This window comes from Chelon labrosus (genome assembly GCF_963514085.1).
Source record: "Chelon labrosus genome assembly, chromosome: 19".
NCBI classification, from domain to species: Eukaryota; Metazoa; Chordata; class Actinopteri; order Mugiliformes; family Mugilidae; genus Chelon; species Chelon labrosus.
Window position 1 is genome coordinate 19,301,387 of NC_140352.1, and position 14,189 is coordinate 19,315,575.

The following is a 14,189-nucleotide window of genomic DNA, read 5'->3' on the forward strand; positions in this document are numbered from 1 at the left end:
CACACCCACTAGAATGGACTTGTTCACACAGGCAAAAAATGAATATATTATACAAAGCTTTTCACACGGCTCCAGTCACAATTAATACAAAAGCTTTATTTTTTAAAATTCAAACATGAACAGCCATTGAAATATTTACAGGACAAAACACAACAGAATACAAAGAGAAAAGAAAGTCATCTAAAGCTAAAATTAGATATGTGCAGAGACTTAACAGCGTCTTTCCTGCCGTTTGACAGGATGAACCACTTTTCAACGGACTTTTAAAATGGGAGTGTAAATGAAACGGCATATACACAACCTAAGAACCTATGTTTTGCACAAACTCTAAAAGTTTATATAAAAGCGTAACTACATGGACACAGTGACATTTAAAAATCTGAGTCTGAGTCTGAGTCCAGGTTGTAGGTGATGGGTTTGCGCGCACGTGCGGGCTTATCCCGCGGTGCCACGGCAACAGGAGCAGCTGCTTCTGAGTCCGACATCTGGAAGCTTTCGTCCTCGTTCCACTTCTTTGTTTTCTACAAGGAACACATGCAGGTAGAAATTATTTTAACAGTAATTTTATGACACCTAAATAAGACCTCACTGAAACTGGTGAAATAACCGACCTTGCTGCCAGCAGTTGTTTTAGCCTTGAGGCGCGACATGAGGTTGCCCGAGCAGCTATCGGAGTCGTCGCTGCTCAACTGTTTGCGTTTTTGAACAGGTTTTGGCTTTGCAGCTGGAGCTTTCACTTCACTTTCGGAGTCACTGGAGTCAAATGAAGGGATTTTCTTGGCAGCTTTGGGCTTTGATAGAGCGTCCAGGATAGATGGCTGCTTCACATCTACAACAAAACCACAGGGGAAAATAAGAATAAGCGTAAGAGAAAAGTACCAAAGTGTCTAATAGGCATGTGCATGAACCACACAGCTATTCTGTTCAGGTCTGTGTTAATACCTTCAGCCTTCTTCTTGGATGCAGCTGGTTTCTTGGCAGCAGCGGCTTTCTTGGGGGCAGCCTCTTTGGGTTTACGTTGAACAGGAGGCTTGGATGCAGGGACCTGATCGTCCGACTGAGCTGTAAAGTTAAACAAAGAGTTCATAGTTAGTCCTCAGTCTATTGGCTCATCATTTCTCTAGCTCATCACACAAGTATATAAAAGTACTTACAGCTCGACTTGGAGACAGCTTTTTTAACTGTTGATTTGCTCTTTGTCACTTTCTTCCTGCAAAGAAATGATATTTAATTTAGCTAAAAGCACCAGGAATGTCTCAACGTGAAAGCAGCTTTACATATAAATCATTTTTTTTCATACTCACGTGGGTTCTGGGGCTTTGGGAGGTGGAGCTGGAGAGTTCACATCGCTGTCAGACACAGCGCTGGGCTCTGGGGCGAAGCTGGTGTCATCATCGCTGATGAGAGCGCCCCGTTTTGGAGCGGCCTTTTTCTTCCAGTCATCAAATTCATCCTCGCTGTCTGAGACGCTGTACTTCACGGCAGCTTAAATGTACAGAACAACAGACAGCTTTAACAACGCTGCAACTGTTTATCTAAACAAAAAAACAGACGCTGATTACTCAGGATAGATGACTTATCAAACGACTGTAGCAATCAACTGGAGATAAACTGAGATCAGGGTTAATTAGTCACAGGAAACATCTTATCTCGGGATCCGGGTAAGACAAGAGCGTAGACTAGTGTTGTATGTATGAGCAATCAGATAACAGTTCAATTAAAGTAGAGACAATGAACGGGAAACATAACAGTGGATGAACTGTCAGCAGACATAGCAGGGCGGGTCATTCAGATGATTCACCTTTGTGAAAACATTACTACACATAAACATTACTATGACTGTCGCTTTGGGAGAATATCTTGCACAGACTTCTACTTCTTCAGGCTGCCCACGTGGTCAAAGAGAACCTAAAAGAGGGAAAACGCTAATGTTACAGACACTAATGACACGGATGATTCACCTTTAGTTTTGCGTTCTATCCGCTCTCTGGGGCCAGCCTCTTCCTCTGCCTCCACTTCACTGGCAGACAGATCATCGGCCTCATCGTCCGACCACGGATTCTTCTTGGCCTTCTTGGCAACAGCCTTGAACTGAAGAGTCGTCTGCTTGCCAGTCTTTGATGCCGCTGCAAAACAAGTGAGCGTCTCGGTCATATTTAATGAAAATGCAAAACAGCTTCAACACAGTAGGTTTAGATTTATCACCTTAAAGTGTAATTTAACATTACTATTACTGTCGCATTGTAATCAGCATGGTCAAGGTTTTTGATCTTGTCTTTGTGATTGCTCTAATGCATTGTAATATCCATCTAAGGCTAAGCACTTATATGCACAATTGTTATATGCACAATATAAGTTAGTACTATTGCAGGCTTTGGTACAGGGAGCTTCAGACAAAACATTTCACTGCACAGCTGTGATTATGTTCTTGGAACTCAACAATATTCATATATTCTTGTTTTGGAATTTCAGTGTATTATTATTCTACAAACGTCGGCCAGAAGTCTGTCAGCATGCTCATCTCGTTAGGAATATAAACATCACATTTTGTTGCAGGCTCAGCATGTCGCCTGACTGAGTGGAATTATGAGGTTGAATAACTGCTCATGATATAATAAACATTATGCAGGCTTATGTATTCCGTCCAAGAACAATATCAAAAGGTGGTAGAAAAGGAAAATAAGTAATCGGCTCATGATTTAAGGGAAGACAGAAATCGCTACAGGCGGTATCTCCAAACTTTGGCACAACACACCAAAACAATCTAAATGGATAAACAGCAGAAGAGGCTTCTTAACAGGAAGTACAAGTCAAAACAGTAAAGGAACCTTTCCAGAAAATATTTAATAATGATTCTCACCCTTCTCCTTTGGCTGTGCTTTAGTTTTCTTGATGAGTCGTGCAGCGAGACTAATCTCCTCCACTGACTCCATATTCTCTGCATCATCTCCAAACTCCATCTTTACCACGACATCTTCACTCTGTGATGCAAGAAGATCAAGGGAAATGTTGGCATGTGTGCTTACACCAGTAATTATCACTAATAAATTAGCATGCCAGTAATCAATATATTATTGTCCTTGTCTAGTGGGATTAGTTTAATCACAGATGAAAAGACATACCTTGACTTTCCTGCCTCTCTTGCCGTCTCCTTTCTTCAGATCAGCCTTCCTGTTAGCTTCAGCTTTCATTGTGCTGGTAACGCGTGGAACAACACGGCGGCCTTGTGGCGTGGGCAAAGTCTCCTTCTTCATCTTCAGTGCTTTGCCCTTTCCAGTGCCCTTCACAGGCATGGTGGCGTTCTCCTTTTCTTTTGCCTCAATGCGCTATTCACAAGAAGAAGCGAGATCAGGGGAAGATTCAAGACATCTGACAGTTACGGCTTTAAATGTAGCCATTTTTAAAACTTGACATGGTGTATTTATGATTGGATGTGGTTTAAAACGAAGTGACGGAGCCAATACCTCCAGTTCCTCTGAGAAAGCAGCGAGGTCTTCCTTCCACATATCTGCTGGAGTCTTCTTCTTCAGAGTGTTTAGCTCTGTCAACTATAAGATAAAACAGTTGGAGTCTAAGACAGATAACAATAGAGATAGTTTTTAAACATCAGTAAACTCTCCAAACAGATGAAACCATTACCTTAGCATCCCTCTGTTTGCACAGCTCCTCTTTCTTCTCTTTGGTCAAGAACCACATGGGCATGCTCAGCAGGTAGTTGTAGTCTGGCCCACTGGTGTCTTCTTTCTCCGCTCCTTCCTCCTCCTCCTCCTCCATCTCCTCATTCTAAGAGGAGAATGGGAGCAAAAGGCGATTATTGGTCATTCCTCATTATTACAGGTGAAACCCATTTGAACCAGACAGGCTTACTTTCTCTTGAGCCTGCTTCCAAGCCTTGACTGGGTCGGAGTCATAGCCCATCTGTTGCAGCATGCGAATCAGCTCTTTCTTTGGCTTGTTCTCTGCAAATAGTTGGACAGTGTTAGAATGTTGGTGAAGGAAAACCATACCTCATACATCACAGTTTTGGATAAGATGGTCATGTAAAGTTTCAAACACTCATTCCAGAAGATGTTCCACAAGAAAAACTTAAATAGATTTTATTCAGCCACTAACCGATAACCAAGGTGCCCTGAATTTTCTCCAGGATGAAGCGAGCCTGGTTGGTGAGCTTAGCACTCTCTGCACCCAGCATGCCTGCCAACCAGTCCTTTCTCAGCACGTAGTACTTCATCCTCAGCTCAAAGAAGTCCTTGAGAATATCCTGCACAGACTCATACTTCTTCAGGCTGCCCACGTGGTCAAAGAGAACCTAAAAGAAGGAAAACACTAATGTTACAGACACTAAACTGGAAACAGTAAGCTTTTCATTGTCTTGTGGATATGTGGAAGCCATTACCATAGAATTGCAGGTGAGGGGGCTCTGCAGCTTGAAGACTTTATGGAGGCCAGCAGCCTCCACCTCTTGTAGCTTCTCAGCAGTCATCTTGACCACAAAGCGCACTGTGGTGTCAGTGTGGTATTCCTTGTAGTCTGTGATCAGAGGAGGAACCTTCTCTGTGCCATTCATCATGGGCTCCAGCACATTCTCCTTATAGGCCTAGACCACACAGAACCACGGGAAGATAATGAGTTCAGTTCAAGTCAATGTTGATGCACACAATGGAAGATCTTGCATATATCACTATGAGGAAGAACGAGGCATGAATGACTAACCTGTGTCCAGGATTTGACAGGCAATTCAGAGATCTCGATGGTGGTGGAATCAATGATGGACACCTCTCCACTATTCATGTACTGGTTGTCCATCACCTGCTCAATTGTGCCTTTGAAGCCTTTGTAGTTTGGAAGCTGAGAAAGGAGCAAAAAAAGCACACTCATTATCTCTTTTAAACACCAAGAGACGTGACAATACAGATCTTAAAAGCATGTCTCAGCCCTCACCATGGGCAGAGGTTCCTCTCCGTTGAGCATACGGTGAATGTTTATGGTGATCTCACGAATGTCGTAGTTGGGAATCTTGCTGGCCCAGCCTGTGCCAATACCCTCGGCACCGTTCACCAGCACAGTGGGGATGATGGGCATGTACCACTCTGGCTCGACACGCTGGTTGTCGTCATAGTTGTACTTGAGCAGGTTGTCATCCACTGCTGGGAAAACGAGGCGGGCCAGGGGGCTACAAGTACAGAACGTTGACAGAATTTGAAAGTTAATCACTGACAAAATAAACCATGGAGACTCAACAATTCTCAAACTCCAACATGTGCAGGTGGCCTGTAGCTTTGGAAGTTCGTATGACGCCTGCTCACCTGAGCATGGTGAAGATGTATCGAGGACTGGCAGAGTCTTTCCCACCATGCAACCTGGTTCCAAATTGTCCCAGGGGCTGCAGTAGGTTCAAGTTGTTGCTTCCCACAAAGTCCTGGGCTAAACCAATAATGGTCATCATCAGAGAGACCTGAAAAATGGAAGGAGTTGATATTAAATCAGCAGAACACTGTCGAATTTAGCCAACACTGCTCACCACTGCTCAATTTTGTATTTTTTGAGAGGCAGTTGCAGTTGGCAGTTGAAACCTTTTACTTTACCCAAAGTAAATAACATTTATTTAACCAGATACACCGAGCTCAGTTTATGAATCTGGTATTGGCTGAGATCACATTATCACTTTTACATGACTTAGTTTACAAGGGCCCTAGCATTTTGTTAATAATCAGAATAACAGTCTAATCAGAACAAAACTCCCTGGTGTGACATTTTTCTCCTCAGGACACGATTGCTACAATTGTCAAGCGTTAAAACCTACTGGCTATATTAAAAGGACACGTTTCTTATCAAGTGTCATTTAAAAATAAACAAATCAGCTCGTTCTATCCATCTCACCTCTCCGTGGTGGTAGGCTGACATCTCAGCCACAGAGCCAGCCAGTTGGGCCACCTTCACCTCCCGCTTGTCATTTCTCTTGAAGCAACAGAACAAAACCTTCCTCTGGCCTGGTTTCAGACCTGACAACACAAACGCATCCACACATTAGGCATGTTTCTACACCTGAATGTAATTTCTTGAAGGCTATATACTTTTTTTTTTTCTTGCTTTTTGGCAATCATAAGCATTTCACGCACCATCCACCAGGCAGGGAATGGACCGCTCATTGTCAGAGTTGGAGAACAGCACCAGCTCCTTGTTGACAAAGTCATTGTAGGAGAGGGACTTGGTTGACTGACCATACAGGTACTCCTGGGAACAGACAGCAACAAACATGCAGTCACATCCTACAGAAAACAATGAGAATGTACATAAAGTATGATGATTGTTGGGCCATTACCTCAGGCAGGTTGTGCTCTCTGCGCTGGCGCCTGTTGGTCATGAAGTTGGTGAGCCACTCTTTTCGCTCTTCCACCTTTTTCTTGCTAAAGGCCTGGCCAGAAAAAAAAAAGAGTAGATCAAGCTACTATTAACTCCTAGCCAGAAAATCACTTGTGTTAACATGAGGTTTAAAACGGTTTAGATTAAATCTGATGTGACACGGGAAACATCTTACAAGGGTGATAGCTTCATCGTCTTCAGGTCCAGAGTACTTGAATGGGATACGGTGTCTCTGCATATCAGAGAAGTACTCCTTGGCTTCCTGCGATGTGCTTGTTCCCAAACCTGGATGGACAAAGGTCACACAAGGAAGAGAAGACAAGTTAGAGCGATAGCACAAACAAAACTATAATCATGACGTTACCCAGGCATGATGGGTTGCTTACTTGTCTGTTTTACTACCACACAGGGGTTTATAACAAACCTTTGTAGTATTTGACTTTCCAAGATTTGTGGTTGGACTGACTCTCCTTCCATGCACTGAATTCAGGGATACTGTAGAAAGAAAGCTGGGTTTTCTTGAATGAGACCTAAAAATAGGGACAGAAAATCACTGAAATCATTTTGTCTTATTTAAATGCATCATACTAGATAAAATTACGGTCCAAAATAAAATTAACATCCAAAATGTACTTAATTCAGGTCTACCATAAAATCCTTTTCAGTATTCTGGGTTTTGTCACCAGATGGTAGTGTTGTTGCAACTTGGGTCTCTTCTGGCAGTAAATGACATTTGTTTTACAGGATTTGTTATCCACAAATAAGTCTGCTACTTGCTGTAAATTTCCAGATTTCCAACTAAAACATCTTATTTGAAATAAAACAAGACCTGCCAATGCTCCTTCCGATTTGTCCCAAATATAATAACTTGCAAGATCATTGCATACACTGTAGACTTTTGTTTCAGCGAGAGATGTTTAAGTGAACCTATGTACCTTGATGATCGGGGTGATGAACTCTTCCAGGAAGTTATGACGCAGTAAAGACGGCCAGTTGTGGTGGATAAAGTTGATCAGCAAGCCCTTAATATGTGAGCCATCTTGATCCTGTCACAGGAGTACAAGTCAGTCCAGTTATGTTAATATAGTTAATCAGCAAAACTCAAGAGTAATACTAGTTTAACTTTTACATCTTCAATATTATATAAACACTAAAAAAAAATCTTAATTTTTAAGTATATCTTAAAATAGCTATTCTACAAAATAACAGGGTTTCGATGATGTAACTAACAGCCAACTCTCTCAATCTAGGAACCCAGTGCTGGCAGGCCCAGACTTGATCCATCAATGCTACTGCACTAAAATCTTGTCCCATGTCCACAGAATCTTCCCAAGCAGATGTTTGTTTATAGAAACGACTGCTCTGTGCTGCCTGTAAAGCATATTCTCCAGAAAGCAACTACACTGTAAGAAAGAGGAGTTTCACAAGCCTTACTGAGAGCAAAAACATGCTCCAACTGAGTCTCGTATGAAGCTTAATTTTTCCTGTTCTTTTCCCAGATTTTAAGTTCTCTGCACAGCTGTGGCAGGAAGATACCTTCTAGTGTCTATTTGATGTGTGGTGCTTAATGGTCTTTGAGGCTGTGGCTAATTTAACTTTAAAGTGAATTTGTATTTTGCAGACGAGAGAGCTGAAGTGTTTTTATAGTCAGTGGTTTTGGGTTGCGTAGTTTTTGTAAAAACCTGAATCCCAGACCTATTCTCACACATCATCTCAAACATTATCACTACGGATTAGATATATAGAAACAGATGTCCGACATGAAGATCAAATAACGCACCTGATCTGTCATGATCATGATCTTGCCATAACGCAGACTCTTGAGGGATTCTGGGTCGCTGTAGTTCTTCTTGTACTGAAGACCGAGGATCTTGATGATGTTGTTGATTTCAGCGTTCTCCATAATCTGAGCAGGAAAATCAAAACAATTTTTTACTAAAATAGGTACAGACTAGTGATGATGCCAAACCTGTTTATTCTTCATTTAAACAATTATGTTTCTACAGTGAACTAAGATGAAACAAACATTCCAATATACCTGCAAGACCCGCTGACACCTGTCATACAAACATCTCTAACAGTAGAAGGCTGCCACCTACTGCCTATAAGCAAATATGCATTTGAGCCCAACCTGTTTGTGTGACGCCTCCCGGACGTTGAGCATCTTGCCTCTGAGAGGGAAGACACCATAACGGTCCCTTCCGACCACCCCCAGCCCAGACACAGCAAGTGTCTTGGCTGAGTCTCCCTCAGTAAGGATCAACGTGCAGCCAATGGAGTTCTTCCCACCTGCCAGAAAAGATTATTAGCACAGGGCGAGTGTTGATCTTTTGTATTAGGCTGTATTCAAAAAAACAAAACAAAAAAGTGTGTGGTATACATTACCTGCATCATTGGCATCATCCAGTTTTGGCACACCTTTGATTTTTGTGTGTTTGACAGCTGAGCATTTCTTGTTGAGCTGGGACTGAGCCTTGAACTTCACCCAGTTCATGATACTTTCCACAATCCCACAAGATGTGGCCTACGGGGAACAGAAGATGAAGAACAGTTAGTGACATATGAATGATTACACTCCTGATGAATGCACTGTCAGCGGTTTTTGATCATCACCTGTTTAATGAACTTGTCACTGAGGGAACAAGTGGATCCGAAGCTCTTCTGTTGCAGTGTCATGTTCTCTTTGGTCTGAGAGTCAAAGGTGGGGTTCTCAATCAGGCAGTTGACAAACAGCCACATGTGGTTCTTCACCTAGATGTAGAAACAGTGAGGCACACTCAGTTTGACACATATATCCAGTCTTACTCCAGCAGTTATGGGAACGTAATCACAGAACTGCACCTTTCTTTAAAAAAAAAGAAAAAGAAAAAAAGGAACAGATGAATGTACCTGGAAAGGCTTGACTGTGACCCCAGCTTTATTCTTTCTCTTCACCACTTCAATGAGCTTACCAACCACCTGGTCAGCAACATAGTCGACATGCCTGCCTCCCTAAGGTCCAGACGACAAACAAGGTCCCATTAACAGAACAGATACCGTAAGTCTTAATCACAGTGACACAAAGTGGCTGGGACAGCAGCCAAAAGATCCTGGTCTACTAGTTCAGTCTGCCTTAAAATGCTTCATAGCTGCCCTAAGATGTAAATTTAAACAGGGCTGACAACATAAGACAATTATAATTGGCACTCTGTATTCAAAGACCACTTAAAATTGTAAAATCGTGCTTTGGCATGAAGGTCAAAACCCATACTAATTCATCAATTACTCCATTAGACATATATAAAATACATGCACTATAAAAAATCGAATGCACTGATACATTACCTTGGTCGTGGCAATACTGTTGACAAAGCTGACTTGCTGGAAGCCTTTTTCGCTCATGGTGAGGCAAACCTCCCAGCGCTCATTGGCAGACTCGTGGATCACAGTGAGGGGACCACCCAGCTCGTCCACTTTGTCTTTCACATACATGTCCACATAGCTACGGAAACCTGTAACCTAGAGTGGCAGAGTCAATGTTAATCACTTAATCAGAGTTATCTCCTGTATGCTTATGTAATAATTACCAAATTAAACTCAAAAGGCCATTTACAAATAGTCAAGGAGGTATGTGCAGTAGTTTATACAATTTTATCAAATCATCAAAAAACTGGATTATTTAGGCAAATATATATACAATGTTAATTAGTCTTGCTATCTCTTGTCTGTCACTGAAACAACACCAAACTCACTGTAACAACTCTGTGAAGACATGCTCTGTTTTGAAGAAGTTAACCTCAACTTGATTCAGCTTCAAATTTTCTAAATAACACTTTCTGTAGGATGAATTTAGATGGCAATCCTTGAGCTTAATTTTGAAAATAATCAAGAATAACAGAGTGAAAGCACATGGGAACTTACGGGCAGCCTCTTGCCATTGAAGAACACCCGGACACCCTTAGTGGATCCAGCAATGTCATAGGCCCTCCTGGTCATCAGAGCCACCGTATCTTTGTCCAGGATGCTCATCTTAAACTTGGGCAGATCTGGTCTGAAGGTGACGCAAGTGAATTCCTCTCCATCAAAAGGTCTGATGTTAGAATCTCCTGTTCTGGCCATGTTATCATACCAAGTCTGTGGAAAACGTGAGTATACTGTAAAGACATATTCTCTTTTTTTATAGCAGTCACCAGAGGACACGTGTGGGTCATCTTCCTTCCTACCTGCTTGAAGACCTTCTTTGACTCTTTACAGGCAGTCTCCACAGTGAACTTTGTGCTAAAGATGTTGCACAGCTTAGCACCATATCCATTACGTCCACCTAATGAACGAGTAAAGAGGTCAGTTAGCAAGAGAAATACTAGAAAAGTCTTCTGATTAACTATTAAATACTAAATTTTCACAATAAGCAATGGTAGGCCTTAAATTACATTTTCTAATAATCTCATGTTAAGTCAACGTCCAGAAAAATATTTGTTGGATTATGGATGTGTAAACTCTAATTGTTCATTTTTAGAGAAGATAGAATAAACCATTTTAGGACGGTTGCAATAACTGGTAAACAGTAGCAGTTCAGATGTCATGTTTCATGATAAGAATTGCTTTTAAACAATTAGTCTTACCGGTGACTTTCTTCTCGTCGTCATCATAGTTACTGGATGTAAGGAGCTGTCCAAAGATAAGAGCAGGCACATAGACCTTCTCCACCTTGTGCTCCACTACCGGAATACCCTTCCCATTATTCCACACACTGATGGTGTTGTTTTCACTAAAAGAAAGAACATGCACAAAAATGATGTGCTTCTGTGATATCAAGCAAAGCTGGGTGTGAAATGGACAATGAGGGTAAATTACAAGATATGTTGATCTTATCTGTTAACTGAACAATGTTGTATAGTACTTACACATCAATGTTGATTTTGAGGCAGGACATGCTCTTGTCCCTCTGCTTATTGTCAGCTGCATTTACTATTGGGGCAATAGAAAATCACTTAAAAAAATCTGCTTCAATAAAGAAATCCTGTCATGAGACGACCAACATTATAATCCAACATTAAGATCCGTTTACTCACCAAGGATCTCATCAAAAATCTTGTAAAGCCCAGGCACAAACGTCACATCACGGCAGTTCAGGCCAACATCCTCATCATACACCCACATTTGCTAAGGGAAGAAGTCAAGTAATTACTGCAAAGCTTTTAAATTCAGTCATATAATCTGAACCAGTAATGCTTTGTCCTCTGAGTCAATATCCTGCAGCTCTGCAGTGAAGAACAATCATAATAACCACTGTGAGATTTAGCCAGAGACTTAAATCAACAAAGGTTAAAGAAAACCATCAATCGCAGAAATTCATGCAATGCTATGTGACTTCTTACTTGAGTGACAGGCTCCACAGAGCCAATGTAGGAGTCTGGTCTGAGCAAGATGTGCTCCAATTGCGTCTTCTTCTGATAGATCCTCTCCACCGACAGCCGCTTCGGATCTTTCTTCGTCTTCTCCAGCGGCTTGTTCTCAAAAAAGGCCTGATGCAAAGGACACATGGTTATGTCTTATGTGCACTACAGTAAAGCAAGGGTATGTTTTAGTATTGCAGGTAAGCTCCATACAACATCTTCGCTTCACATTGGTCTAATAATTTAACTTAAGGAAGTTCAGTAATCCCTGCACAGTCTACAAAATATGAATGTGATAGGACCTGACTTCATTGTGTTGCTCAAGGGCACTTTAGAAACATAAACATTGGGAGCACAGTTGGTGTTTATAGACACTTCTCTTTTTAATTTCCGACATAATAAAAATAGTTCACATCATTTACATTTGCCTCTGCAATTCAGAGTCACCTTTCCATACATATACTCCGTTAACCCTGTTTCGTTTACAAGGAAAACATTAAGTTGAAAGGTCTGTTTTTGTCATCGGTTAACGGAACTTCCTCCTGGATGCTGAAGACTAGCTTCACTGCTAAATTTAAGGTAGTGAATGCAATGCTAACATGCACAGGAAGAAGTGTACCATTACAAAACATTGACTGTCTGGATAGTTAATGATACCGAGTCTTAAACATTGGTCGGCATCACATTTATACTGCACCATGTGGCTGGGACATGAGTTATAACGTTATTAAATGCGGTACCCATTACACGCCGTTTTCTTGAACAGTGTATTTGCATTTATATGATTTAACATTATTAATGAACACATCGTTAATGTAGCTTTTAATTGCAACGGTCTTAGCTAGCAAATTTAATGATGCTAAGGGGTTTCTCTTTAGCAACAAGCTAAAAGTTAGGTGTAACAGAGTGTTGGCAGCGAATATCGAAATGACAATAAAGTTACCTTCAGTGGTTCCGCCATTCTTCTTATTTACTGCTAAACCTCGTTACCTGCAAAATCGTGTAACTTTCGTTTACAACTAGCCTCCAAACTCAGCTAACTCCCAGCTAACCCTAATGATAACGGCTGCCTGCTGCCACCAAAACGTACGGCCCCGGTTTGACTATTTGAAATCGGTGCAAACCTCTCGCGCCAGCTGTACTGACCAATCGAACGACGAACTTCGAAACTTCCCTCCCTTTTTTTCTTTCAAGCGAGCAACCAATCAGCGACGGTAGAAGTGATTTAAGCCCACCCACTTTATTTTTCACAGCCAATCAACTTCCCAGGATAAAAAAACGAAAACGTGCTTGAAATACGTGCTTGAAATAAACGTTATTATACATAGATATCAAAAATGAGGAAACGTTTTTGTTTTTTGTTTATTGTTCCTTATTCAAATTTTCCATTTGATTCTCATTTGGCAATAAATGTCCAATGTGAAAATATGCAATACATTTTCATACAGATACTGAACAAATATTCCAAATTGTCTGTGCTGTGGCATCTTGTAAGTTCCTGCTTTCCATCATGCCCAAGGACATGACAAAAACCAGGATGGGAAACACAAACTTCATAATAAAGAAAGCCCAGCAGAGGACGTATTTCCTGCACCAGCAGTGAAAGTTTGACTCCAACAGGTTCTCCTCAGGGCATTTTGCACGGCCACCGCTGAGGTTGTTCTTTGCTCTTCCACCTGTGTGTAGTTCTGTGTGTCTCCTATCATCCCTCTAGGATACCTGCAGGGAAGCATGCAGATAAAAATCATCACTGGCCCCCTCACACACGTCACACACACACGCACCACCTGTTTGAACTCCTTCCCATTCGGCAGGTTTCGCAGATCCCTGTAAGCCAAAACCACAAACTACAAGAACAGCTTCTTCCCAGAGGCTGTCTCCGTCCTGAACACTTGCAATGACTTATGGATAGCTTCAGGGAATTCTGCATTATACTGATATATATAGATGAATGCATTTTTTGTGTTTATGAAATACATATATTCAAATTTACACTGCACAGTTCAGGTCCAGTCTTCTTTTGTATTGCAGTTGTATTTAATAGTTTTCTTTTTGATGTTGGGAGAGACTGGAAGCAATGATAAATCTGAACATGTCAATATACATTATTAAATAATTCAAATTATCATTGCAATTATTACAATAATCTATTAGACACACAGTTTCACCACAGTGTTTTTCATACCTTTGAACATAGTCCAAAATCTAAAAAACAACACAATTGTATTCAGTTGTTTGATTCCATTTTAATTCTGAAAATTAAATTTTTACCACGACCACAGCCTCTCCTTTGATGTTATTAAATCTCCTGGCATTCATGGCAAAAGTGAGACAGATTGATCTCAACAGAAATGATCCTTGACTTTTTTGATAAGAGAAACAATAGTGTGGCTCACAGAGGATATTTATTAATGTTTCAAGCCAGTGAGTTTATAACAGTCTGTCCTAAGG

General features: G+C 41.2%; 1 protein-coding gene across 1 annotated transcript; it reads right to left on the bottom strand.

The window, feature by feature from the left end:
* Window positions 1–81: 81 nt before the first annotated feature.
* On the bottom strand, window positions 82–13,448 carry top2a (DNA topoisomerase II alpha). Its single transcript, XM_084567998.1, has 35 exons — window positions 12,682–13,448; window positions 11,721–11,867; window positions 11,415–11,505; window positions 11,247–11,310; window positions 10,965–11,110; window positions 10,566–10,663; window positions 10,264–10,476; window positions 9,688–9,861; window positions 9,253–9,354; window positions 8,977–9,114; window positions 8,749–8,887; window positions 8,495–8,652; window positions 8,144–8,269; window positions 7,299–7,409; window positions 6,788–6,893; window positions 6,539–6,648; window positions 6,323–6,415; window positions 6,120–6,234; window positions 5,881–6,002; window positions 5,307–5,455; window positions 4,942–5,173; window positions 4,714–4,848; window positions 4,397–4,597; window positions 4,114–4,309; window positions 3,868–3,959; window positions 3,640–3,783; window positions 3,465–3,548; window positions 3,123–3,326; window positions 2,861–2,981; window positions 1,962–2,126; window positions 1,305–1,485; window positions 1,155–1,210; window positions 943–1,062; window positions 612–829; window positions 82–521 (listed from the first exon to the last, which is right to left on the bottom strand). Exons 1-35 carry the CDS (start codon window positions 12,697–12,699, stop codon window positions 372–374), a joined length of 4,719 nt encoding a protein of 1,572 aa, XP_084424124.1. The 5' UTR covers window positions 12,700–13,448; the 3' UTR covers window positions 82–371.
* Between the last annotated feature and the right edge of the window lie 741 nt (window positions 13,449–14,189).

What these genes read in the sequence shown, in the direction of transcription:
- top2a (XM_084567998.1), bottom strand. An exon ending in TCACAGTCAAGCCTTTCCAG is followed by an intron (nt 9,115 to 9,252) that starts GTACATTCATCT and finishes TTCTACATCTAG; the next exon opens with GTGAAGAACCACATGTGGCT. An exon ending in GGAAGCAGGCTCAAGAGAAA is followed by an intron (nt 3,784 to 3,867) that starts GTAAGCCTGTCT and finishes TTCTCCTCTTAG; the next exon opens with AATGAGGAGATGGAGGAGGA.